At 48.4% G+C, this 27,183-nt stretch overlaps 4 protein-coding genes across 4 annotated transcripts in view; 2 read left to right on the forward strand and 2 right to left on the reverse strand.

Moving 5' to 3' along the window:
- Nucleotides 1–5,944: 5,944 nt before the first annotated feature.
- Nucleotides 5,945–6,947, reverse strand: LOC108023316 (uncharacterized). The gene is made up of 3 exons (XM_017092619.3): nt 6,470–6,947; nt 6,157–6,411; nt 5,945–6,090 (listed from the first exon to the last, which is right to left on the reverse strand). The coding sequence occupies exons 1-3, from the start codon at nt 6,576–6,578 to the stop codon at nt 6,047–6,049; spliced, it is 408 nt and encodes a 135-aa protein (XP_016948108.1). The 5' UTR covers nt 6,579–6,947; the 3' UTR covers nt 5,945–6,046.
- Nucleotides 6,948–6,960: 13 nt separating this feature from the next.
- Nucleotides 6,961–9,704, forward strand: LOC108023601 (BTB/POZ domain-containing protein KCTD5). Its single transcript, XM_017093209.3, has 5 exons — nt 6,961–7,596; nt 8,636–8,821; nt 8,886–8,951; nt 9,023–9,207; nt 9,563–9,704. Exons 1-5 carry the CDS (start codon nt 7,411–7,413, stop codon nt 9,573–9,575), a joined length of 636 nt encoding a protein of 211 aa, XP_016948698.1. The 5' UTR covers nt 6,961–7,410; the 3' UTR covers nt 9,576–9,704.
- LOC122818637 (uncharacterized) lies at nt 9,704–11,431 on the forward strand. Its single transcript, XM_044093265.2, has 2 exons — nt 9,704–9,926; nt 11,290–11,431. The coding sequence occupies exons 1-2, from the start codon at nt 9,710–9,712 to the stop codon at nt 11,394–11,396; spliced, it is 324 nt and encodes a 107-aa protein (XP_043949200.1). The 5' UTR covers nt 9,704–9,709; the 3' UTR covers nt 11,397–11,431.
- A 1,432-nt stretch (nt 11,432–12,863) lies between these two features.
- LOC108023360 (mucin-5AC) overlaps nt 12,864–27,183 on the reverse strand; it is a 106,494-nt gene continuing 92,174 nt past the window's right edge. The window contains exons 9-10 of the transcript XR_007763756.1: nt 13,049–13,744; nt 12,864–12,990 (exon numbers count right to left, since the gene is read on the reverse strand). The gene's annotated coding sequence lies outside the window, so the exon portion shown is untranslated. The remainder of the gene's footprint in view (nt 12,991–13,048; nt 13,745–27,183) is intronic.

Genomic DNA, 27,183 nt, shown 5'->3' on the forward strand with positions numbered 1-27,183 from the left:
AGCTCGGTTTTCCAAGCGACAGGATGCGCGGAGAGGAGGGGGTGGTCGCAGGGAAGGAGCCCCCGAGAACACTGTCAATGTCACAGAGAGAGAGGCATTGACTTGGTTTCGATTTCGATTTCGTTTCATTTCGGCCTGTAACACGCCCTCCTGCAGCGTATACGTAATATACCCGCTCTCGCTTCTGAAGCTCTCGTGCTCTCACTCTCCTCTCTTCCGGATGCTTACCGCGTGCCAAACCCATCAGGAGGGTTGCCACCCAGCCCGCAGGGATGCTATGCGATTCGAGCCTCCCAAGAACACACAAAAAATTGTTACATTTCCAGTTGGAAACCTTTGCAAACCTGGCAATAAACATTGCATTTAAAAGACAAACGGTATTTAAGTGTCTTTATAGCCAGAGGATGTTAGTTTTGTCCATTTCCGACAAGATAATAATTACAAAAATTTCTTTAAAAAATATTTACGCATGGACAAACAATGACGAATATATTACGTTTCTGCATTATGCTTGTATAGAACATATATATGCCATGGAATTTTATTTGCCCCACGAATACCAAGTTGGGAATTATAAAACACAGGCTAATGTAACCGGGATATCTGGCAACGCCCGATGTTCCGCCTATGGGACTTTGCGACTGCGCCGCTCTTTGAGAAAGCAGGATGTTGCTTAGGATGAGGAGGCTGGGGCTCCAGGCCTTTTGGGCCTCACCTCGACCTCGACTATTCGACTGCTCCACTGTTGGATTGTCGACTGCTCTACTGTTCGACTGCTCCACTGCTCCAGAGGTGGCCAAAACCACGTGTTGATTTGTTTTGATTGTGCGCACTTTGTGCGTTACAGCTCCTGCTTCTGCTTGTGCTTCTGCTGCTGCTGCTGCTGCTGCTGCTGCTGCTGCTGCTGCTGCTAATATGCTTTCTCTGGCGTTGGCATTTTACTCACAACGTCTTGTCTCCAATTGAATCCTTTGCGGCATGCTCCCTGCGCAGCCAGGCGGCAGCGATGGAGCTCCAGGACTTGGAGCCTAGTCCTAGTCCATCGGCTTCTTCCTCGCTTAGCCACCCTGGTTCACAGGGGATTGTAAACAGCTAACTGATAGAACCAAAATAAAAAAACATTTTCGAATACAGAAGAAATGTAGATTTTTCTTAATTCTCAGCAAAATCTTAGTACAAAATACCACAATTTTGTTTGTACCAGACCTACTGGTCGTATTCGTAATTAATTGTGTGTTTAAGGTTAATCCTAGCTAAAATAGTCCAAGTGAAAGAGCTTGCTGTATTTTGAAATCATTACAGTTTAGAATACCTTAAGAAGCATTAAACAAATCTTGCACAAGTTTTGGTGATTTCAGAAAACTTGTTGGCGTACTGGTCGTATGCGTAATTACTTTTTGTCCACAAGGCCGCAGTTCGATTCCATAACTTGAGTTATTGTGTGGTTAAATTCTCTAATAGTTTACAAATAAATAATTGTTTTTTAAGATAGAATTTTTAGCCCATTTTCATGTTCGATTTTTCCGTAATTCCAATGGGTTTCAGTATGGGACCCCAAAACTGAACTTTTAGATTCCATAACTTGGGTTATTGTATTCCGATTTTGATGTGTGATACCTCTATGAGTTAGTGGTTCAATTCTCTAATATTATGCATTCAAATAATTATTATTAGAAGGGGTCGAAATTTTAGCCCATTTTCATGTTCGATTATTCCGTAATTCCAATGGGTTTCAGCATGGGACCCCAAAATTGAACTTATAGATTCCATAACTTGGGTTATTGTATTCCGATTTTGATGTGTGATACCTCTATGAGTTAGTGGTTCAATTCTCTAATATTATTCATTCAAATAATTATTTTTAAAAGGGGTCCAAATTTTAGCCCATTTTCATGTTCGATTATTCCGTAATTCCAATGGGTTTCAGTATGGGACCCCAAAACTGAACTTCAAGACTTCATAACTTCTGTTATGGGAGTCAGATTTTGATGTGGGATACCTCTATGAGTTTGTGGTTCAATTCTCTAATATTATGCATTCAAATAATTATTATTAGAAGGGGTCGAAATTTTAGCCCATTTTCATGTTCGATTATTCCGTAATTCCAATGGGTTTCAGTATGGGACCCCAAAACCGAACTTATAGATTCCATAACTTGGGTTATTGTATTCCGATTTTAATGTGGGATACCGTTGTGAGTTCGTGGTTCAATTCTCTAATATTATTCATTCAAATAATTATTTTTAAAAGGGGTCCAAATTTTAGCCCATTTTCATGTTCGATTATTCCGTAATTCCAATGGGTTTCAGTATGGGACCCCAAAACTGAACTTATAGATTCCATAACTTGGGTTATTGTACTCCGATTTTAATGTGGGATACCTCTATGAGTTTGAATTCTCTAACACTCCACATTCAAATAATTGTTTTTTAAGAGGGTCGAAAATTTGCATATTCATATTCCATTTTCATATTTGAATCCAATGGGATTTAGTATGGGACCCCAAAAATATTTTTTTTAGTTGGTACCCCGTACCGTTTTACAAACATATCAGATGCGAGACTTGTGACCCACTGTGACCACGATGCTCATCGCGTGTGGTGTGATTCAGCGCTGGCAATTTTCACTCGGCTTTCGGTCTCGTCTGGGTTTGGTCTCGGTTGCTCGGTTTTCGGCTTGGATTTCATCCTGTTCCCGCTCGCAGCCAGGACTAAAGTGGCGGGTAAACGCTTTGCGGCTTTCCCTGCGCCCTGCTCCTTGGTCCCTACTCACGGCTGCCAACTCCCTGCTTCCACAGCTCCCAGTCGCCTTTGTCACTTTCTGTGGTCTCTGCCTAACTTGCCAAATTAATAAATTGCCTGTAAAAACGCACAGCCCGAAGAAGATAGCAACGTGTATTCCTTGATTAGATTTGAATGAGTGGGGCGGCGGCGGGCGGTGGCTAGGTGGCTGCTTGGCTGGGGGCTGTCTATGATAGATGATTGGGTGTTCCTGTTCCTGTTCCTGCGCCTGTTCGACTCTGCTCCTGGTGCCGCCTTCGATCGCCTGGCCGGGATGTTCGGGTCCTTTGATGGATGCGATTGCGAATCGCTCGCATTGAAAACTCGATTAATTACGCTAGCTGATGATTTTCGGGGGAAGTGTGTGAGTGGGGGGTGGGCCGGGGTCCTTGGGCTATAGGCTTCTGTTCGTGTGCCTCTGGCTTTGACTTCTTATAATTTCGTTTGCATTATATTCCCTTTTTCGAACATAGTGTGTGTGCCAGGCAGCCAGGCAGCCAGTCAGCCCGTCTGCCAGTGTGTGTATTTAGTAAAATTCTGTTTGCCTCACGCTGATTTCATTGGGCCGATGTTGCCTGCGAGGCATCTCTGTGAAGTCGGAAATCTGAACTCTGAAGTCTGAAGGGTTTTCCCCGCTTTTCTCGTCTGCCCTGGCCTTCCTCCGAAATCAAAGCAAACATACACAAGCACTAAAACCCAGGGGGAAGGAGCGAGGGAAAGTGTGTCAGAGCGAGAGTTGGCCCATCAAAGTTTGGCAAGGCTAGGCTCGACTCGACTCGACTCGACTCGACTCAAAGCATTTAAAAAGTCATTTCAGCCAGGCCCCTACCACTATGCTTTCCCACCCCTCCAAGCACACACATAGAGGGTTTGGAAAACCGGAAACTTGAAAATTTTAAAATTCGGGAAACCGGAAAAGCAACGCAGTAGTAGCAGTGAAGACTTTCCCCCATAGAAGATCATGTTTAAAGTCATTTTCCGCATCATTGGAGGGCGCTCAAGTCGCCTCGCCGTCTGCTGGACACGGGACAGCCTGCACAGGACGTGCGTCAATTAGATGGAACCCTCTGGTCGTGGTGCTAGGCACCACCTATTTGCATAAACTCCCACGCTGCATACTTGGGGGGCACCGCCAAAATCGGCCATCGAGTGCAGAGCAAGCAGGGGCAGAGGGCAAACAGAAACAGCAACAGGATTGGCAATACCACGGCGTGGAAGCCAGCGGCAGATGGCCGATGGCGGATGGCGGATGGCCGATGACCAACTGCATCCCCAAAGCCGCAATTAGATCACGCCCACTGCCCCGCCCAGTGCCACTCCCGCTCCGAAAACAAAAACAAATTCGGAACTTAATCACATTTCATTTCCCCAGTCAAGCCCGAAATTGGGCTGATATTGTGTCGCGAATTCCTGCCCAAAGTCCCAGCATTCTCCAGCCGTAATTTACTCTTAAATTGGCTTTTAAAGTTTGCAAATCGGATTTCCATCGGCCACCATTTGGCTTTGTACTCCAGCTATTAATTAGTCCCTCGCAATGGCTTAAGTTTGGTTCCCAGAGGGGTTATCCACATCCACAGCCACCCGTTTCACCTGTCAGAAGAGTTCTCTTTGCCATGAATTAAAGAGGGCACCGCGCCAGCGATTACTTCACACGTCATTCGATTTGACATTCGATTTGATGGCATCTGTCGCTGACAACAATCAGCAGCAACAAAAACCACTGTTCCACCGGGGCGGCAGCGTCATCATCATCATCATCATCATCATCATCATCATCATCTATGGCAACAACAAGCGACACACATGTGAGTGGGCGCGTGGGCGTATACGCGATATTAACATTCGCTATTGAATAGGCTCAGCTATTAATTGGCTCATCAGAGCCCCGTTGACGGTAAGTGGAGCATGAAATGTGCAGATCGAACAGCCATAACTACTGCGATAAAAACAACACCGGCGACAGCGACAGCCCCTGAAATCCCATTGAGGAGCCGAGGCGAGCGAAATGCTTTTTGCGAGGAGCAGGTGGGTGGATGGCTGGCTTGCCGGTTAGCTGGTGAGGCGGAACTGTGACAACATCATTTACGTGTAGTTTACACTTCTCCAGCGCTGCCTCCGCTGCCTCCTGTTAAATCCGCATAAACTTGGCACACAAACATGACAGACTTCAATCCACCACCTCACCGCCCCACCACCCGCCACCTGCCAGCCGCCCTGCCTTTGTATTCAAATTAAGTACGTGCCGGAGGCGAGTGCACAAATAGCGAAAATAGTTGGCTGCCATCAGCATTTCAGTCCGCTTAATCAGCCGTGGCGCTTCTGGGGTGGACTGGGGCGGTGGTTTGATTTGCAGGTGGTGCAAGAAAGGTGCAAGGGTGGTGCACCTCCACTGATATGGACTGCTGCTGACACGTTCCTCTGTGGCCATGCAACTTGTGACTCGTCCATGACAGCTACATTGACGGCCCTGCACAAAGGGGATGGGCATGGGCATGGGCACGGGGATGTTATCAAAGATAGCAGCAAGAAAGAGAGCAGTCCTGTCAGCCTGCCTTTGGACAGGCAGTCGAGCAGGAAAGTCTCACCTGAGTCCGAGTTTGAGTCCAAGTCCTGAAAAGGCAAACGGCAAAGGCAAGAGAGGCTGTGGCACGCGGGGAGGCGAATTGACTAACTGGCCTCAAAAGCACGCACACGCCAGCAGACAGCCACCCAACCGCCCAACCGCCCAACCACCCACTGGAATCCCAATCCTCCCTTTTGGCTTCTTGATGCCTCGTTTCTCTTTGTGCTGCCCTGCTTTGAACAGCTCCTCTGCTTTGCTGCCCTGATTTTTCAGGCTGAACTACTGCTGCTAATGCCCCCCAGCCACTGCGGAGGTTATCCCATCATCGTCGTTATCCCAGTCCCAATCACAGTCCACCAATCGATTGGGGAGCAGGGGCCTCATTAGATTTGATTCGATTTGATTTCGTTGACAACAGATCCTTCCGCTTCGAGCAGGAACAGCCGTCTTCCTGTTGGCTCTGCGACTCCCCTTTTTTGAGTTCTTCGTAGCTCTGGCTCCGCCACGGAGCTGCGTCATTCGCATCCACAGCCCTATGACCACCACCACGCCCACACACGCCCAATTAGGCGAAGCCAAAACAAGATTTGCTGCGATTCGGTTAGTTTTTGTTGTTGTTTATGGCAAGCACGCAATGACATCAGCCCGAAAACCAGCACCATGTTACTCCACTTGGGTCCGAATCCCAGTCCACCTGCGTGGCTCAAACGGCCTTGACTTTGGCCTTCTCCAGCTGCTGCGACTTCACTGCAATGGGATGGGATGGCTAATTAGATGGGCTAAATCCAGAGCAGGTGCGGCTGCAGAACCCACCTGTGATCAGAGCATCTGCGTCGGCGGGAGCGGCAGCGAGGGCTGGCAAGTCGGACAGGGCCAGCACAGTGGGCGCCTCGTCGTCTCCGTCGTTCTGGCTCTGGTTCTGCTTGCCCTGGTCCGCCCGCTGGAGCACCTGTTTGCGCAGCTTGCGTAGGTAGGCCGCCTTGTATTCCTCGCTGGGCTTGCCACCTTCTCCGTAGCTCACCTCCAGCACGGTCAGCGGGATCACGGTGGAGGAGACGGGCACAAGGTCTGGCAATAAGTGGTGTGGGATTAAAAGGGTCCATACTGGAGCAACTGGGGCACCCACCTGCCTCGTATTTTTCCTCGGGATTCAGTTTGTACAGCATCGGTACGGAGGAGACGCTGGCACAGACCAGCAGAAGCAGCAGCATCAGCGAAAGCGGCAAAAAAGCCATGGTGATCGTCTAGAGGCCACGCACTAACTGATCTCTGCTTAATCTGGCCCTCGGCAAAGCCAAATTCAAGTTTAAATTTAAATTTGCGAAACTCACCATTGGCGGCAAAAGAAATCAAGGGGAAGGTGTGTGTACGCGCTGTGCCCGAATGGTCTGTCTAAAAAGTCACTGCCCATCCGGCAGAGTTACGTTTTAGTAATACCGTTTGGAATATGTATTTTGGTATATTCCATATTCATACGAGATTTGCCAGAGGGGCATGTATAGCCGTGACACACTCCCTTCAGTACAGACAACCGTATTTTTGGTATTTTGGTAAACGAAAGACGGTATTATTCCGCGAAAGCCCCAGCGTTCACACTGTTCGATAGGCCGATAAGTCTAGTTAGCCTGGTATCGATAGCAGTCTTGTTTATTAATGAATTAATTAAATAAAATAAGTTAACTAAAAAGACAAGGCGACGAGCAGGAAAAACAGCGAGCCGTAAGTGGAGTGACCCAGAGTGGAAAGGAAGCAGAGCAGCAGCGACGTAGACGCAGGCGACGGACGCAGACAACGGGGCGCAACGCAGCGAAAGGCAACGCAACAAAGACGCGAGCGCAGGGAAAAGCATGAGCTGAGGCTTGAGTCGCCATCGCAAGCAACGGAATCGCGTGGACAATAAGAGCGGGCAGCAAGCGAGGCAGAGGACGAGGACGAGGAAGCCAGCGGAACGGACGCAGCCAGGCGCCCACTCAACCAGGACGGCGTCGCATCCGCAGGAGCAGCGGCAGCAGCAGGTTAACATCGGAGCACCCCAGCGGAAGCAGAATCAGCAGCAGCAGCAGCACCATGAGCACCGTGTTCATCAACTCGCGCAAGAGCCCTAACGTGCTGAAGAAGCAGGGCACCGACCAGTGGGTCAAGCTGAACGTGGGCGGCACCTACTTCCTCACCACCAAGACGACGCTCTCCCGTGACCCAAATTCCTTCCTCTCCCGCCTGATTCAGGAGGACTGCGACTTGATATCGGATCGGGTGAGTCTCCCCTCCCTCCCTGAGTGGCCACCACCCCATCTGCTATTCCCCGACACCCCCTCGTATATTAATAGCCGCTGGCCCCCGAGTAATTGGTCATTACAGTCATTACAAGCCCATCCGAAAGTGTCCGAAAAGTGCACACATGACCCAATGCAGGTCATGCCAGGGGGATGGCGGGGATCTGGGCCAGGGGCCAGGAGCCAGAAACAAAGAGCACACGGCACAGAGAGCACAGCGCGAGAGAGCGCCAGAGCGTCCTACATTAACTGCAGCTGCAGCCGACTGTGCTAGTTTGCAGCCACAGGCCCTGATTTTGCTGCTGGGCACAGGCACAGACCGAGGCAGAGGCCTTGGGCGGCGGGTCGGTGGGTGGCGCCACCAGAAGGTCGCAAGCCGCCCCCTTCGAAACGGGACAGGCCAAATAATCATGACAATAATCATAACATGAACACGGTCAATCGACAAACAAACATTTCGCTGGCTCCGCAGCCATAAATCCACTGCAAACAAGCAAAGCGGCGAGAAATTCCAGAGGCGCACAGACAGCCGCTCTGCCTATTCCGCTTTGTATAAACAGCATGGACGGCGGCGGCCACTGGCCACTGGCTCCTCCTGCCTTCTGCCCACCCCACCAACCCCTGCCGATGCCCGAATAGTTTTCAATAAAAAGTTTTGCACCCTGTGCGCTGCCTCGAGTGGCAGGCAGTGCGGTGCTACTGCGCGGCCCGCGCCTTTTGCTATTGATTAAATTCCGTGCTCACTACGCCCACACGTCCGCCAATTAAGGCAGCCAGCGCCAGGCATTCAGACATTCAGACAGTCGGCCATTACCTTGCCTAAACGGGCGCCTAAATTGTCGAGCAGCAGCAACAATGGGCGCAATGCGGGTGCAGGTGGGAGTGTGGTTTGTTATGGCAGCTAGACCCGACCCACTCGACTCAAAGTCAAAGTCCGAACTAGAAACAGAGTGTGTATCAGGCCAGGAAACGCATGTGAATCCACGCAGCTACTAACTTCGAATGCCGTTTGCTTGCAGGACGAGACAGGCGCCTACCTGATCGACAGAGACCCCAAATACTTCGCCCCCGTGCTCAACTATCTGCGCCACGGCAAGCTGGTGCTCGATGGCGTCTCCGAGGAGGGCGTGCTGGAGGAGGCTGAGTTCTACAACGTGACACAGCTGATAGCTCTGCTGAAGGAGTGCATCCTGCACAGGGATCAGGTGAGAGTCGGGCCCCCTAACATCCCATCCATTCCCCTACTAATCCCACTGCCAATCCTTTCAGCGCCCGCATGCGGACAAGAAGCGCGTGTATCGTGTGCTGCAGTGCCGCGAACAGGAACTAACCCAGGTGAGTCATTGGATCAGCTGGTGCGCACCACCGGCAAACCACTCATGCGCCCGTTTCTCCTCCCACTGCAGATGATCTCAACACTGTCGGATGGCTGGCGGTTCGAGCAGCTGATCAGCATGCAGTACACCAACTACGGGCCGTTTGAAAACAATGAGTTCCTGTGCGTGGTCTCCAAGGAGTGCGGCACGACGGCCGGCCGAGAGCTGGAGCTTAACGACCGGGCCAAGGTCCTGCAGCAGAAGGGATCGCGAATGTAAGCTAATGCACAGGGCAGCGACCACGTGCCCTCTCACTCTTTTTCGCTGCTGGCCCTCGTCTCGAGTGTGCTGTTATCACCAGGCGCTCGCCAAGCACTGTGTCTTGTGACCATTAGACATCGGAGCCGAGTACTCTACAGCAAATCGAAGGTCGACATGCCCATGTGTACCTTATGTAAAAGCAGAACGAAAGTGGACCCCGGGTCCGCTGCGCTTTGTTAGCAACGCACAATATATTAAACGTAGACTATATACTTGTACATAGGGGCTTCGTGTAAATTTAGGACTCCAGTGCAACTCCTTCCTTGTCTGTGACTCATGCTCTCTATCTCTCTCTTTGTTTAATTGCAGTCTTGGAATTTAAACGCGCTCTATATTCACATACAATCCTAGAAAACTGAAACCAAACTCCCCGCCACCAACCAACAACAAACCAAAACTCATTCCCGATCAGAACCGACACAATTAGCCACACCGACCCGACTACACACCAATTGGATGCAGGATGCAGTCTGCAGTCAAGGAAAACCTCAACAGTCACCCACCAGCACCACCACCATCTCCACCATCACCACAACCACCACACACCATACAGGAGACACACGAGATCAGATCCACAACCACAGATCACCCACCAAGATCAGCCGGATCAACTCAACCGAGCAGAGCCGGCAGGGAGACTACGCTTCATTTGCATTCGAGACAAAGTTAACAGGTACCACTGCGATTCTCGCCCTCGTGGCCGTTTTGCGCTTGGCTCGCTGCAGTACTGCAGCTGCAGTTCTGCAGTTCAGTGCGGCACAGCACTGCGCGAAGTGTGTGCGGGCGTGCATGTGTTCAACTTGTAGTAAACCAGATAGAGACCCGACTATACGAGATACGAGATACGAAAAACTAGCCCCTGCTTTGTTGCGCCCCATAGCCCAGGCTTCTCAGCTTCGAGCTTCAGCTGCACGCGCAAACCAGACAGCCTGTGGGTCAGCTAGCCAGCCGGGGATCCACGATCCTTACGAGCTGCCGGGCTGGCCAGGCTGCTGGGGCACTCAATAAGCTAGTATATACACATTTAGCGGGAGTTTGTAGGGTTAGTCTTAGTAGTTTTTATCGTGCTTACAATAACAGCCCCGACGATGCAGCGGACACTTCGCTGGAGCAGTCGCGATTCCCTTGGTTAAGCATCCAACTGACCACCAGTAGCGCACACTACGTTCGCGCTGCATTTACGTGTCCGATCCGATACCAAATACCCAGGCAGGAGTCGCCCAGTCTCCATGCAGACGAAATCCGATCCCCGCGGTTTCCAGATCCACAGAGCTGCCCGTCGTACTGTCGATCGATACAAGATACGAGCGTGAGTGTGTTCCGTTTTGTGTAGGCCCGGTTTTACTACCTTGAGCTTTATTTTAGAAAAACAAAAAACAAGAAACAAAAACAAGCAAAGCAAAGATATCAACTTAGGAAATCAATTGAATCACGACTGAATTTATGTGAACCTGCACTCAAAGGACATACATACATACATGCAAATTGATAGTGAGGAGACATGCGAGACGAGAAATGTTTAACAAAAACCTATCCGGCGACGTTTTGTACAGACAGGCATGATATCTATAATATGATAAGTACATGAATGTATATAATTTTAAATAGTTACTAATTTATACACGAAAAAGAAAAGGAGCAAATTGATAATGAACCAGAACGTCGCCACCTACTCGTACCCATTTTGTATCCATTTTGACTTATTTTACGTGCACGGCAGGTGCAGTGCCGATTATATAGAGTATAACTTATGCTTACGAGGATTATTTCGACGGAGAACCTTTACACTAGCGAGTAGTAGAACCGCAGCGCCCGAGAACGCCGGACGGACGCTGTGTCCGGCACTTAGCAATACAGAGAAAAGGCAACTGCAAGTTAGTACAGACACGGCAACAGATAATACAGATAGTACCGATAGAGGTACGGATAACCCTAGCCCTAAAGATAATACGATAACCTAACCCCTAACCCCTACTGTAACCCCCATAAGGATGTACTCACACCCACTTTACACACCTGTACCCTGTACCCTGCAGCAGCAGAGGACCAGTCCCGGCCAGACCGCAGCTGCAGCTGGCGCTGGACCGGATCCCGCCATGCCCTGTCCCGGTTGCCTGGACAGTCCCCCACACAACATGAATAAATATGAATAAACTTGGAACCCTTTTCTAAAAAACATCCCCCACGAGTTTCGTCCAGCGGCTGTGCTTTGGGCTGCTAAGCTCTCTGGAGGAGCTTGAGAGGAGCAGCTGGGTGGTATTTTACAGCAAGGACATTGTTCCGGGGCAGCAACAAGTTCCCAGGACAAGTCAAGCTCATTTTGATGATTATCGAGGACACGCACAGAAAGGAAAAGAACGAAAGCACAGGAAAAGGCTACACAGGACCACAACCAGGGAATTGTCAAGAAAGCAGTAGGAAAAAAGCTCAACAAGGACACTCTAAAAGCCCAAAGTCTTTGTAACTTATCTGATATTTTAAATGTATATACATCTTATGTAATTATCCATAGATTGTAAGCCCATATATTTTAGATGAGGCCTGGGATCAGCAGAATCTGTGGCAGAAAACCTGATTCTTCAAACTATACTATCCTTAATCCTTACCAAACTTCTTATTTTACCAATAACAAACATTTTTCGTTACAGTTTTTAAATTATTATATTTAATTTCTATTATTTTATTGGGAAAAAAATGTTAAAGCCGGGTTTGTTATCCTGGTGTTTAAAATAAATTATTTTGTCAAAAAAACGTTTTTTATTGCGATATTTTTGGGCAAATCAAGAAAGTGTGACATCAAGATGGCGCTAATTGTCCCTAAATTTTTCTTAAATATATTTTGTAGCATGCTTCTGGGCAGCAGATAATACATTTTTATTGCGTGCTTTTGGGGGCTATTAAATTTTTAGTACGGACATCCACCTACTGATATTTCTGTTCGCCTGGTACTTCAGTTTGGAAACTCTCCCGATTTGCGCGACAAAATGAAGGAAAACCAAAAGGTTTCGCGACAGATTCATGGATTTTGATTATTAGGCGAACATAGATTGCAGTAGGTGACTGTGCAATATTAAAAGTTTTACAACAAACGGTACTTTTCCAGTAATATGAAAGTCCAGCTGCCCTTTATGTTCGCCTGGTAATCGAAAACCAGGAATCTGTCGAGAAACCCTTCCATCACTTCCATCACTTTGTCGCGCAAATCGGGAGAGTTTCCAAACTGAAGTACCAGGCGAACAGAAATATCAGTAGGTGGATGTCCGTATTTAAAATTTAATAGCCCCCAAATGCACGCAATAAAAATTTACTTATCCGATGCCGAAAAATATGCTACAAAATATATCCAAGAAAAATTATTTCGACACCTAGCGCCATCTAGGTGTCACTCCTTTAATTTAAGTTTCACAATCAGATGCCCAAAAGCATGCTACAAAATATATTTAAGATAATATAATCGTGGCACTAGCACCATCTAGATGTCATGCCTTCTGTTGAAACTTATGATCCCCCGTCCGAAGGTATGCAACAATTTCCAGCAAAAGAAGGCTAAGAAAATTATTTTTAGGAATTATCCAAACTAATTGAGTATGAACATATTTATATTTATTAAATTAGGAAAGCCAGAGAAATAAATAATAGCTAATTTATGAGATATATTGTGTTTTCATTTTCCTCTTGTTTTTCCTGCCAGTTCTCCGAAATCGGTACTTATTTCATCCATCTTCTGGTTTTGCAGACTGAAAAGTAAAAATTAAAATTGCATTAGAAATACTTGGGGTGAACTTCGATGCTTACCGGCTGGGCTCTTCTTTCCTTCAAATTCGACTCCATTTTGGCTCCCCCGGCTAGGGCTATTGATTAGAAGTCGCGACATTGCGAATTTATGCAAAGTACGAGCAAATGTTGGAGTGCGTGAGCTCATGGGATATTCATAGGCAAGTGCAGCTGCCTGCCTCCTTGGCCCAACAGCAACTAACCTCCAGATGCCAATTGCCTTATCACGACTGCGCAGCTACCACCGGCAGCCAGGCGGCATTAGAGGGAATAGGAATCGCCGGATGGAGGTGGCGATGGCGATGGTGATGGTGATGGTGATGGTGACACGCGAGCTTGGCTTTTATAGATTCCGCTGGCGCTGGCGGTCCATGCACGCATATCGATACGGGCGCATTAAAATTTAACGGCCTCGCAGCCCCATTCCCATCCTCCTCCTCTTCCTCCTCCTCCGTACCACCCAGTCCTCCCCCGCCGCACTAAAGCGGTGTGGAACGGAACACGTGCGCACTTGTGCTCATTCTAAACAAAGGAATAAAAACTTTGTCGCCGCGCACATGAGACCACCGCAGAGGAGGAGGGCCACTGTAGGGGCAAACTTTTATTTGCCGTCCAGTCGTCGGAGGACATTAGTGCGTTTCTGGCTTTTATTTCAAGTTCATTCCGCTCTGGCCCGACCATTTCCGAGCACTGCGAACAATCAGGCTTGCAGGGAATCTGTAAGGAAATCAGAACCGGAAATTTATATTCGAAACGATTTGAAAAAAGTCTTTAAAGGGGTTAAATGATAAACTAACTTATTGTTGGAATTATATAATCGATTTTATAAATCACCAATTTTGCAAAACAATGTTTAAAATGCATCAAATAAACATCTCAATTAATCGTTTTCTTACCTTCTGGTTGATTGAAAATGTTTCAATCAATCATATAAACTTCGTTGTGCATTTTTAAGAAAGCGTTGAAGTGTCGGCTTCTGGTTAATTGCAAAAAAAGCTTTATAGCTAATGATTGTCTAATCGTTTTCTTGGTTTAAGACCTAGTTTTTTTTAAACAGTAGAACGGGAAAAGGGAGGGTATATATTTGCTTACAGTGTTTAAGTCGGTTCTCTCTTATTTGGTTCGAAGTTTCGACCCCGCGGAGGTCTCGTAAAGCGCGTCCCAGAAAGGAACGCAGCCTAAGCGGAATTTCATTGGTTTTTACGGACATCGGGAGCTGGGAGCTGTGCTTTCACTTTCCTTTCCTCGACTCTTCTCGGATGAGCTCATCTTGGGGCTACCCAGCTACCCAGCTACCCAGCTACCCACCTGCCTACCTACCCATTTCCCATCCCATTCAGCAATTCCCATCCCGTTTCCCACTTCCACTTGCACTCCCCCTTGCCCCCCCAGACGACTTCGACAATGGTAGTCGCATCGTTATCTTTGCATCTTCGCAGTGCGGACAGTGCAGAGCGCCACCCTTCCTGGCCAGGCACCATGCCACCACGCTGCCATGCCAATGCCAACCCCTAGTGGGGCAGACGTGTCGCCTCGCGTACGTCCTTCAACCCATTCGGCGCCCCCAGACGGCACGGCCTCCACTCCACTCGAGTTCACTTTTGAATAGTGCAGGAAAGTGCACACAGCAGCCAGGAGATGCAACTCCGTCTGCCATCTGCCGGCTTCCATGTACCATCGGCTTGAGCCGCCCCGGAGCACATAAAGACAGTCCTGGCTGGAGCCACCACCGTTTCACTTTCGCTGCAGCCTCCCCTGGCCACCTTGCACCCTTGGTACACAGCTTTCCCCTCCTTTTTTACACCTGCCCCCAGGAAGGGGGGATGCCGCCTCTGCCGCTTCTGGTGGTGCAACTAATGCCGCGGCCGGCCGAGGATTCTATATCAGCATGACAAGGGTCTCGTCTCGCCTCGCCTCATCTCAGCTGCAGTCGCAGCAGGCGGCGCAGTCGGCACTCTAATGCACCCCCTCCACGGCCCCTTTTTGGGGGTGGAATCAGCGCCAAAGGGTTAGAATCCGTCTCGTCTCGTGGCTGTCTAGTGCATCTAACTGTGCAATGTTCACAGCAGTAGCAGGAGGGGGAGCAGGAGGATTTGGGGGACTGGGGGATGGCCTGGGCCTTTGTGAGGCTCAAGTGCATGTCGTCATCGCCGGCAACGCCGTGTTAAGTGCTCCCAAACAAAGCGGCTGTTCCTTGTGTGCGTGGTGTGTGTGATATGTGTGGTGGTGCTGATGCAGGGGGAAAGGGGCGTTACAAGGAGTGGGGCGTACGTGACGCGTGATTTCTGTGCAATTTAACCCCATTTTGCAGCCGGAAAAGCTGCAACGCCTAAGCACACCCCTTGCACTGATGACGCACACTTCCTTGCACTCCCCCTTGTGGCCCCTTCCACCCAATCACCACCCCCACTGCAAGTTTCACTTTCCTATAGGAGCAACCAAGCGCTTGACGCCTCTCCAAGGAGCCGGCAAATTGGGCAGCCGAACTAGGAGGTCTCTTCACATGTCTGACATTCATGAGCGGTTCCAGTTGTGAGGCTGCTAAGCAGGTTTACGGCATCCAAGAGGGGTGGCAATCGGGGCTAATCAAAAATAATGTTGGCAAATAAAAATATCCTATTTTTGTTGGATTATAAGGCGAAAAGTTTTGCAGTCACAACAACAGCTGGGGAAAATTAACAGCACCATTTACACAGACATATATCTTTTTCTAAGTTCTTTGGCTGTGTCAAAACATTTTTTAGCTGGCCAAACAAAACGGATTTAAATTAAAGGAAAAAATTACGAAGAACTTAAAAAAAGAACGAAAAAATGGCTGCTGACTGAGAAAAATAAGAAATATAGTATTATTATAACAAGCAATTTAATCTACACTGTCGAGATTCTATTTGGATAAAAAATAACTCTAGCAAATAATCCTATTTTCATGGTAACATTTTAAAAAATTAATCACAAAATCCGTTTTTCTTTATATTAGTGTTTAAAAATGATATAAACGTGTTTCATAGCAATAAAGTTGAAATAGTTAAATAGTTCCAAGTTCCAAGAATTGAGAACTAATAAGAGGGATTCTAAGATACTATGCTAGAATCTATAGCTGCTACTGCAACCATCCCTTCACACGAACATAAATAAACAGTGGCCTTTGACTTTTCATTTCCCATATCATATCATACCATCTTAAAGCTATCCAATGGCCAATAATGGGTGTTTATGGCTTTGGCCTAATATGTAATTCACACTCAAACCTTAGATCCTGCGGGTGCAGATGTGAACATGACCAAAACTAAGCAGACGCTTCGCCAGAGGGGGTGGGCTAAATAAAAAGAAGGGAAACAAAAGAAAACTCATATCCCTAAGTAATTTGCAGTCGAAAGTGGGAACTGGGAGGTGGGATGTCTGCACGACAGGCTAATGAATGTCGAAATACGCAAACAAGTCCAGATGCAGCAGCTGCGGGGAACTCGAGGCGACCCGAGGGTGTGGGGTCAAGCTGCGCCTGGATTATTTGTCAATGCAACAAAACGAGGCGAGCGAAACGAAACGAAACGAAACGAAAAGTTTGAGACGCTATTGAAGCGGCCTCCCGGATGGCGGGTGGCGCATAGGTGGGTGGTGGCTCCCCTCGCCGGGCGGATGCCAAGCAAACTTGTCTCGGATCGAGGGGGTGTGCGAGCATGAAAAGTGAAATGAAGTGAGCCGGGAGGAGGATGGGATGGGGATGGGGATGAGGATGAGGAGCACGTCGTCTTTTGTTTCGTCCTGCGGCCTTTGTGCTCCGCTTCTTTTCTTGCCTGTCTTCCTTTTTATCCCCGAGCCTGTCCCGTGGTGTTCCTGGTATTCGAGCACTTGTACATGTGTCGCTTCTGTAAGATGGTGTGGGCCACCAACTGCACTTGAACTACACAAATTGCGGAGACAGCAGGCCTAGGCGCTACCGATAGCGATGCGATAACCAGGATGCAGGGAAGTCTGGAACCTGGAGTCTGGAACCCGGAATCCGGAGGCTGGGGCTCTCAGTTGGGGGTTCTGCCAGTGCCAAAACCCATGGCCATGTGTGTGTGCCATGTGCGAGGCGAGGCCTTTAAGGGATGCAAGTGGCTGCAGCGCACTGTCGTTAGGGGTTTCTAAATGTGACTGCCCCTGCCCCTGCCCCTGCCCCTGCCCATGGCCCTTTCGACTTGTCTGCTGCTTAGACACACAGCCGAAGAGACAGCGCTCTATTTGCATATTCATATTCGCATACATGGCCTGCCCACGTCTATGTGTGTGCACAATATTTGCGTTGTGTAATGAGGCACCCCCAGCCACCCCCCCTAGTGAGTCAACCCTTTGCGTCTGCATGGGCAGGGAGGGAAGGGGAGGGGCTCTTTGTACGAGTCTGTCGTCCCTTTTTTTCGGGGAGTTTTCATTAGAAACTTTTTTCGCCAACATCATTCAGTCGGCGGAAACAAAAAGGGTTCGCACCCTCAGCCCCCTAGCTAGCCATCCCCCACCCAATTCTATGTACCTAGTAGTATGTACACTTTACCTCAGCTCCACTACCACCCACACCCCCACCCCCACGCCCATGCCAACCCCCCCGCCACACACACAAAGATAATCGCGAACGGCGATTTAGATATTTTAGACATGCGTGTGCCACCCAAATAGGAGGTCTGCGGCTGACATGTTGGGCTCGGCTGACCAGTGACCCTTCTCCCCCCGAACACCGAGCCCCGCCCTCACCCCCGCTGAAAAACCCGCGTAACCCACGACAACTAAGCACGCTTAATTAGAAAGATGCTGCGGTCGAGGGGGAGGGGGAGGGGCAGAGCTGCCCTTTCGCGTCCGCTCATTTTTCACTGACCCCGGACCACCCCCAACCCCCGTTCGAAGCGCTTCCTTTTTTGGTTCCTTTTTTGGGCCTCGGATCCGGCTGGAAATTTCTGCTCATTACATGACTTGCCTTGGGTACAGATTCGGATTTTCACGGGTTGGGGTTCTGATGGGCCCGGCACATATGAATATTCGCATGCTGAATTAATCACTTGGGCTTTGGGTTACCTTTTGTTTTGTTTGGTTGGGTTTGCTTCGGCTTTTTCCTGTTTTTTTGTGTTTTTTCCAACGCCTGCCTAGTGCTACCCCCCAAAAACGCCCCTTGGCCAGCAGCAAACATTTGACGCGGCGGCAGCCACTCTAGGCATATTTGGCGACCCATCTCCCCCTCATTACCAGGCGGCAGATCGATAAAAAGTTGGACCACTCCACTCCAACCCCAATCCTCTAGAGCGACGGCTGCAGTGCCTCAGCTTCGGCCGCGACTGGCGTCGACGCCACCGCAATCGTGGACATGTGTGAAATGCGCACATTAAATAAAAAACGTGGCCAAAAAAGCGAAAAAGGATGGGAATTAAAGGGTTGCCACCTGAAAGCACCCAGCCCCCACCCCCTTGGACTTGGCGTAGAGCCACCCCCAAGGGTTGGCCATTGTACTGGGCGATTTCCACTCGTTTTAGATAAGGTGACTAGCAGCGGTTGTTTGGCATTTTAATGCAAAAGTTTTTATAGCGCTGGAAATGATTTCGGCGATTCGCCAATGGTCGTCAAATTGGGCCTGGATGGGGGGCTGGGTCAGGGTTCAGGGGTCAGCGATGCCTTTGTCCAGCGGCTCTCAGTACAATTTACGTGACGTTACTATGCGCTACCAAAAAGGGCTCCTGCATAGAAACGCGGGCAACTGTACCCCGCCAGGATGTGGATGTGGAAACTATGCCCCGTCCGTGGGGACACACAGTCGTGGCCAAACGATGCAGCGCTTTTAATCGCCCGCAGTGAGGCCACAAAAAATGCAGAGTACACAAATAAACAAATAAAAAACAGCAGAGAGATGAAAGGCACAGCGGCGACAGCGACTAAAATCAAAGACGCATCAAAGTTGGATTTTAATATCCAGCTGCAGCTGCAGCTCAAAAGCGTTTAAACGGACGGACTCCGCCCGAATTTGGAATGCAGAAACTTCGGCTGGTGTGGGTGGTGGGTGTCTGGGCGGATGGGTGGACTGGTACCACATCGCTTTGAGCTTGTCTCCGCCTGTCAGCAGGCAGGGAAACACACGAGCTGCAAGCTGCAGCAATTGCATCCGCAGCCACAAAGCATCTAACATGATTTTAATCACTGCACAGCAGCCTCAAAGAACCGTTTCCCCCTCTACCTTATCCCTTCTCCTCTGAGCTGCAGCTAGGAAATCTGGTCGCATTAAACAGCTCAGCCCCAAAAAGTAATCGGCCGCGGGCCACAGTATCCTTTTCTGTGGGTACGAGCATGCTGATCTAGTTGCACCTCTTGCATCATCTACAAAGTAGTCCATTTCAATAATGCTACAGCCAGAAAGGATAGTTCCTTAGGTGTACGAATTCTGTTTATGGAAGTTATCACTAGTTTAAGTAAATTTCTCCTAAATATAAGGATAGAGAAATTCCTAGTTAAATAGTTATTACTTATAGCTCCTAAGTTTTGGTTCTTCTTTTACAATACGAGCTTGTAATATATATTATAGTCTTATCTTTTACATATCAAACTTACCATCAATGCATTTTGAAATAAATTAAGCATGTCAGTTTTATTATTCGCATTCTTCGTCAAATTTTTTTTGTCGCATCCTGCATTTCTCAAAATATGTAATCCTTAAATGAAATAACTTATGCTGGCTTATTTAGTATGATTTACAGATTAAACAACTTAAACTCTCATAAAAAGAAACTCAAAACACGTCAAAACGTTGTTGAATCAATGTAATTTTAGGAAATAAGCATAAATGTTGATACTTATTTTTCGATGTATACGTTTGTGGGAAAGGTGCTTTCCCACTAACTACCTTGATTTTTTTGAAATGTTTTATTTAAATTGTATGCAGCGCGGCAAAAAAATTCTAAGCTATTATCTTTTAAGAAATGCTAAATGGTTAAACTTAAATGTATTATATTTTATAATAACTTTTGGATGTACCATTATTGAAGATTTGCCTGATCCTATATTCATATCCTAAAAAGGTTATACTACTTTTATTATTTTTTAATTTTTTAGAGAATTGATACACTTACGTAATTAGCTCAAAGAAAATAGACAACCGAAGTATCTTTAAGTAACATTTGTTTCCCACTTAGATTTTGTTTCAAAAACTATATACATTTTAATAAATTTTAGATTTGACGACTGCCCTCAAGCATGAGCTTTACAAATGCCCCATTCTTGACTATTTCTTTGGCGCTCTTTCTTGAAAAACTTAAATAGACCCTTGCCATCTGTGATTTCTGTTTATCCGCGATTCATAATCACGGATTTTGGGAATATTCCAGTCCACCGTCCCGATCCCAATCCCAATCCACCATCTCCTCTTGCCATTAAAGAATTCGATAAATTTGCGAGCCGATGATGCTGCTGTTGTTGTGGTCCAGGTCCTGCGAACCTCCTGCCGAGGGGAGGGGCGGGGAAAGGAAAGTGGGTGGCCGAGGGGGTGGGGATGCGCGATGGCCGGTGGGTGGGGTGTGTGGGTGTCGCACGTAATGCGGGCGCGGTTCGTTTTATTTTTGAACATTTTTCGGCCGCCAAAAAGTAAACGAAAACTGCGCTGCAGAAAAAAAAGGGAGGCGCACACACACGCACACTGGCGCACGGGGCAGTACATATGGGGCAGGGTATGCTGTGTGTGTGACGCGGGTATATAGGCAGTTCGTGGGGGATTGGGGGATAGGGGATAGGGAGACAGAGGCTGTCGAAAAATAAATCGAAAAGGCAACACGTCATTGGTGGCAGGCTCGTCCTGGTCGTGGTTCCGATCCCGATCCTGGTCGCTGGTCGATAGGCGTAGGCCTAGCTGCAGTTGCATCCGCAGTTCGCAGTTGCAGTTGCAGTTGCCCAAAGTGCGTGGCAAATGAGCACAAAAAGGCCACGCCCGCTGGCCCCCCCTCTGGACGGAGGGTAATGGTGGCAGGTCCAGTATCCTGCATCCTCTGCAGTCTTGCTCTTCCACTGAGGGGGTGCCTCACCCTGCCCCTCATCCTTTTTACTTTCTGGCCATCTGAATGTGTGATGTTTTTTGTTACTCCTCCTTTTTTTGGTGTGTGCTGGCGATTTTCCCTTTATATTTTCCTTTTTTTGCTCGTTTCTTTTGTTTTTTTGATTATATTTCCTGCACAATTTTAATGGATTTTTTGCCTGTGTGTGTGTGTGTGTGTGTGTGTGATGTGTGTTGTACTTCTTGTGTTGCTGTTGTTGTTTTGGTTGCCGCTGCTGCTCATCGTGATGAGCATTTTTTTGTGTTCAAGCAGATAATTACATTTAAATAAAATAAAAATTGCATGTGGCCCCACCCCTAGGAGCGCTAGGAACCCGAGGAGCCCCTGGAACCCCACTCGTCCGGCTTTGCCCACGGCTCCCTGGCCTCCCTTCCCTCCCTGCTCCTCATCCCGGGAAATACAACGACAGAAAGGGGTTGGGCGGTCTGCTTTTTGTTGGCATGTTGTTTATAATTCATTTCTCCGCGTTGTTTGACTTACGCGCACCCCACTGCCGGCGAGTCTCTGCCGCTGCCGCTGCTGATGATGGTCTCTGGTCCTCTTGTCCTGGGCCATGTCCATGTCCGGAGTGCCTGTCCCTGTCCCGGTCCCGGTCCCTGACCGCTGCTCCAGTCAAGTCGGCCGGGCGATGTTGTCACTGGGCCGCAAATTGCGCCGCATGCCGCATGACGAGTAGGAGTAGTAGAAGCGGTAGGCGTCGCAGGAGTAGGAGCTGGAGGAGCAGGCAGGTCCTGGCCCTTGGAGTGGCCCAATATACAAGTCATTCGCCTCGACAGCCTGACCAGCGCTTTGTTTGCTCGCCAACTGCAGTCAAGCTGTTTGTGTTAATGCTAATTGCTGGTCAGGTGGGGAGCAGGAGCAGGCCAGGAGGAGGCGGCGGCCATGGACCACCGCATCCTGTGGCCGCCTTTGGGGTCATTTCGGATTCTAAGAGTGTCGAAGCTGCAGTGATCCCATGGGTAATGGGCAATGGGGAATGGGGAATGGGCAATGGGTAATGGGTTAAGGGCTAGGGCTGATGGCTGGGTGGTGAGATGGCAATGGGGCAGCTGCAAGTGGACAGGTGACACACTACGTTGTGCTCGTGCAGACAGGAAGCCGCAGAAAATTGAATTGTTGTCAAATTTAAAGGTGGCAAAAAGCGACGACGCAACAGTTGCCGATGGGGGCAGGTATTCAGGATATTGAGGATACTGCGACCGTGCCTCTGCATGTGCCTCTGCAGGGGTAACAGGGTGGCAATGGCCAGGGGTGGCAATGGCCAGGGGTGGCAATGGCGAAAGGAAACGCAATAAGAAGGCGAAGAGTGCGTCAGACGTCTCTGTCTCAGTCCCATCACGGGGTATCCTCGGCTGGACAGGAGGAGGAGGAGGAGGAGGAGGAGCAGGTGGCCTTCTGGCTTCTGTTGCTGTCGACACTTCAAGGCCAACGGGCGTTGACCCACAGAAGTTGGGCTACTTTTGGGACGAGTTCAGTTGCGGTCTCGTTTCGCTTTATTCGGAGGAACTTGGCCATCCTCAGAACTCTTCCCAGGACCCAGCTCCTGGAGAATGACATATTTTCGGCCAATCGATGTGGCGTAACCCTAGGACTGAGCGCGCTGTAAGTAGGTGTCGCAGCTACACGGGCTAGAATATTTTTGGAGCTTCTCTGAAGACCACCCATCTCCCGTTTTGCAAACCCAAGGCTAGAGGCTTTGTCTTCGAGCGGCAGGCGTAATGTATCCTGTCATCAGGTTCTTATCCTTCCGCTCCTGCGCCGCTGTCCTCCTCCTTTTGGACGCCAACTGCTCATTGTGCCCTAGATGGGCTATCTGAATTGTGTCTTCGGGAGGCACCTACCTTCAGTCTACCACCGCCCACCGCCCATTCCCCAACACCCACTACCACTCTGCAATTGGCGTTTTCCCTTCTGGAGGCGCCTTTGTTTACCCGCAATTAAATTAAAGTCCTTTGTTAGCCCAACCGGGTGTTTGGCATTATGAGTAATTACACACTTCTGGGACAGTTCTCGGGAATCACAAAGACGCGTTCTTAGTGCCGGAAAGCCGAGTGGGACACAACTGTACTCGGGCCCCCCACGAAACCATTCAGGTCGGATCCACTTCGCGTCCTGGAACCTAGTGTTGCCTACCACAGTTCTTAAAAGTTCTAAAAGTGAATGATGTTTGAATTTTAGTTTTCACGTTTATACTCGTATTGCAACTTGGTGAACTTTTTGCCAACATTGTTGTATTATAATGATAAGATAGTTACATCACTTTTTTTCGAAAAATGTTTAAAAATAACCTTTTTAGATTTAAATGCCAATCTCTGGGGAAGTTTTCAATTTGCATATCCATTTTTCAATTTGCCGGTTAAAATACTGTTTTTTTTGTGGGCAGGAAATAGGAAGCATAATTTTTATTGACAAAAGATACGTTTCAAGCTGTTTTTCTGTTTTCTTATATAGTCACATCGGTCTATGGATATAAGCTTTTGGGAATTAGAAAGGAACGTCCTCTTTATAATGGATTGGTATTTAATAATTGCTTCTATACTTGGGAGGGCAAGGAACAGCTGGGGTATAGATGATGATACACACACGACGATTCGGGCAACTAAATTAATTAAAAATTGCGGAGCACTTCGTCGGTGGTGCTGCCACTGCCTGAGTGGCTCAAAGGATCCTGCGGGCGGGAAATGCAAAATGGGAAATGAGCAAGTTGCGCAAGGGGAACTAAGCTTGTTAGCAACTTGGCAGAGCCAGCCACACGCACTGCCGCACTGCCACGCCCCCTGCTGCGGAGGCGCTAAGCGGGAAGGCGGGAGGGCGGCAGGGCGGTAACAAAAAGGGGGCGTGTCGGGGCTGGGAGGGGTGAAAAGTTGGCAAGTCGACGGCATATGCATGTATTATTGTGAATATTATTATGCATATTTTATTTCGGGTTTTGGGTTTAAGTCACCGCCTCACCACCGCGCTTTCCTTTCTTTTCTTTGGCACTTTCTTTCTCCTTATTTCCTTTTTTTCGATTCTTTTAATTTTCCCTGCCTTTGCAGTTTGTGGTGCATTATTTTGTTGCCGTCTTATTTTCTTGCACTTTCTGCGCTGCCTGGGATAGTTATGCTCGGTGCTTGGTGTTGTTGTGTTTTCGGGCTGCTGCGTCTTCTTTCAATTTTTCACCGCCCCCTGCCATCGGAGCATGCACATCCCTGCCCATACCCACTGCCGTTCCCATTCCCGGCCAGAGTTTTCAGCGCTCATATGTGCTTGTAAAGTTTTTACTTCGTTAGCATAATGAGAAACCGCGTGTTCATATCCCAACATCCCAACATGCCGTCATCCCCACATCCCATTGCCTCCCTGCGAGCAGCCATATAGCCATATTCTTGGCCAAGTTGATTGTGCGCCTTCTTGCGCAAGTATTTTGCACGATGCCTCCGACGGAGGCGCACAGCAAATTCTATTTAAATTGTGTACAACATTATTAGAAAGTTTTTCGCAGCGCCCAAAAATAAGCAAAGTGGCGGCGGAGATGGAGGCCTCTTGGAAGAGTTGCAAAGAACGTGGGCAAAAAGTGAGAATAGAGAAAAAGTCGAGAAACGAAATTTTTAATTTGCCTCGAGGCAACGCAGAAACACACGCGTAACCACACACACCCCCACACACATTTGACAAGTGTCCTGACAACACACCCACCCCCAACCACCTCCTATTCCGTATTCCAAAGTCCCTATTCTCTACCCCTTCCCAGGCTTGGTCCAACAGAGCGAAGCCGCACAATTGTTTTCCCTTGCCCTGAACTCTCGATAGCAACAAGAATTTAAATCTTTTATCCTTTATACATGAGAAGATAATACAAGTTAAGGCATAATATTGTTCTATGGTCGAAGGTCCTGGGAGCTGGTACTACAGGTTTCTAAGCTAGCAAGCCATGCTAACACCATATAAATCAGAAATATATTTTTCACTCCTCGTTCATAAGACCGGGATGCCGAGTGCTCTGGCCAGTTCTCCGGCAAGCTGAGCATCCATCAGGAATCATCCATCATTCTTCGTCTCCGGCGATTGCTGGCGCTGACTTTAATGAGCCGACATTTGGTGTCTTATAATTTCGGGACACACCAACTGGGTGTGTGCATTAGGGGGGTCCACATTGCTTGGGCAAAGATAATATTTGAGAAAAATGCATTCAAGGCATATTACTCATACGCACTGTTGCCCATCGTGAGGAATTTACTTTCTTCTAGCTGGCTTAGATTTTAACCGAATGTGTATTCAGTTTTCTCGCCTTTTTAAAATGTTATCCAACAAAATGAAGATTGGATTGGTATATCTTAGTTTCTGGACTACAATTTAACTGGCCCACGTGTCGCATGTGTGATTTTGAAGACATCTAAGAGTAACTAAATAAAAGTTTACAGCTTTCGAATGCAGTTCTTGCACACAAAAAATCACAACATTTGATAATGAGTATAGGATTTTTATTGGGCCACCCTAATGTGCATATGTACATAACATGACGAGTGGGCGGTGGGGTGGTGGGGCGGTGGGGCGGTTTGGCGGTGGGGCTGTGAATGGGAAGGAATTAAAACCGCAAATGTAGCTGCGACATTAGTAAGATTGTGTGTGTGGGCGGGCTAACCCAGCGCGCACACAAAAAGAATTCTTAACAAACTTTTCATATGCTCGTTGGAGTGGTGCCCCCCTTGACATTGCCACCCCCGCCCTTGCCCCCTCCTTGGGGCCTGTGGCTGCTCCGTCAGCTGCGTAGGCAACACTCCTGCCCTGGCAAAAAAGTTAAACAGATAGAATGAAAGGAACTTGGAGCCGCGGAGCTGTGGAGCTGTGGAGCACTTCTTAAGCATATTTCATTACATGTGCCACGCGGAAAGGGGGCACGGGGTGCGTCTCAGATGTCAGGCAAGATCGTTCGTGCCCATCATCAGCCACGTTGCCCTGACAAAGGAACCCATCAACCATTTGCCCCCATCCCATCCCACCCCATCCCATCCCAGCACCCACCTACTCTCCACGCTGCTCAGGGGAAAAAATTAACCACACGCTCGCAGTCAGCTAATTTAACCCTGAAAATCCTTGGCACACACGCACATGCCGGGTTCCCAAGCTCCATGGTCTGCTTCCTACTCCTGCTGCCCGCCCACATCCCTTTGTCTTGTCCCAGGAATTAAGCCCGACTGCTCCACTGGCAACCTCCTCGAGTGCCCCGTTTCCTGCTCATGATTATTTTGAAATTAATTTAAATGCCTGGCGCTCTAAAACGTCCCCGAAATGTGGCCAAAATGTGCCTTCCATGCCTCCGTGATGGGTTCTCTTAGGAGCAGGACCACAGGGCATGGTTAGGATCAGAGTAACCTCATATGATGCTCAGAATCAGGAATGGAATCGGAGTCAGCCTTGACTAGCCCTCTCTAAAGAGCCCTACCCTAAGGGTAACCTAAAAGGATATGATAAATAGTAACAGTAGTATAACTAGAACTGTGTCACACTATACTAGCCCTCTCTAAGGTTAGGGTCAGAGTTACCTTATATGATAACCTAAATATTATTTTTATACATCCTACATCCCATTGAACTACTGAGATCATCAGAATTAGAATACGAATCCGAATTGGCATCATAACTAGAACTAGCTCTCTCTAAAGAGTCATACTCTCTGGGGTTGGGTTCAGAAGTACCTAAAATGATATGATACCTAACAATCCGTAGTATAATTAGAACCATAGCCCACTAAACTAAGCCACTCTAAAGAGCCCTACTCACCGTCCGTAAGATCACATTGTATAAGGCTAATGGATCAACAGAATAAGAAACCGAATTCGAGTCGCTGTCATAACTAGAACTATCTGCCATTGGACTGTTCCCACTCAGCCAGTGGTTTCTAAGCACCCACACGCACATGAGTATGCAAATTCAGCCCCATCGACCGATGGCCTATCAGGAAAACTAAGCACTCACAGACGAATGTGCCTCGGTTCGGGCCAACCACCAGCACTCACACACATGCAGGGAATCCTTTCGCAAAGCACAAAAGTTGAGGATTCAGGATGTAGGATTCGGAATCCAGGAGGGGCGGCTCTTTGACATGGCACGCTGCAC

Source organism: Drosophila biarmipes, chromosome X (genome assembly GCF_025231255.1).
Source record: "Drosophila biarmipes strain raj3 chromosome X, RU_DBia_V1.1, whole genome shotgun sequence".
Classification (NCBI taxonomy): domain Eukaryota; kingdom Metazoa; phylum Arthropoda; class Insecta; order Diptera; family Drosophilidae; genus Drosophila; species Drosophila biarmipes.

Excerpts from the sequence above, each read along its gene's own strand:
- LOC108023316 (XM_017092619.3), bottom strand. The coding sequence starts at position 6,578 with ATGGCTTTTTTGCCGCTTTCGCTGATGCTGCTGCTTCTGCTGGTCTGT. Across the intron at positions 6,412-6,469 it reads CGAGGAAAAATACGAGGCAG|ACCTTGTGCCCGTCTCCTCC; the intron begins GTGGGTGCCCCA and ends ACTTATTGCCAG. Across the intron at positions 6,091-6,156 it reads CGCAGATGCTCTGATCACAG|TGAAGTCGCAGCAGCTGGAG; the intron begins GTGGGTTCTGCA and ends ATCCCATTGCAG.
- LOC108023601 (XM_017093209.3), top strand. The coding sequence starts at position 7,411 with ATGAGCACCGTGTTCATCAACTCGCGCAAGAGCCCTAACGTGCTGAAG. Across the intron at positions 7,597-8,635 it reads GCGACTTGATATCGGATCGG|GACGAGACAGGCGCCTACCT; the intron begins GTGAGTCTCCCC and ends GTTTGCTTGCAG. Across the intron at positions 8,952-9,022 it reads GCGAACAGGAACTAACCCAG|ATGATCTCAACACTGTCGGA; the intron begins GTGAGTCATTGG and ends CTCCCACTGCAG.
- LOC122818637 (XM_044093265.2), top strand. The coding sequence starts at position 9,710 with ATGCAGGATGCAGTCTGCAGTCAAGGAAAACCTCAACAGTCACCCACC. Across the intron at positions 9,927-11,289 it reads ATTCGAGACAAAGTTAACAG|CAGCAGAGGACCAGTCCCGG; the intron begins GTACCACTGCGA and ends TGTACCCTGCAG.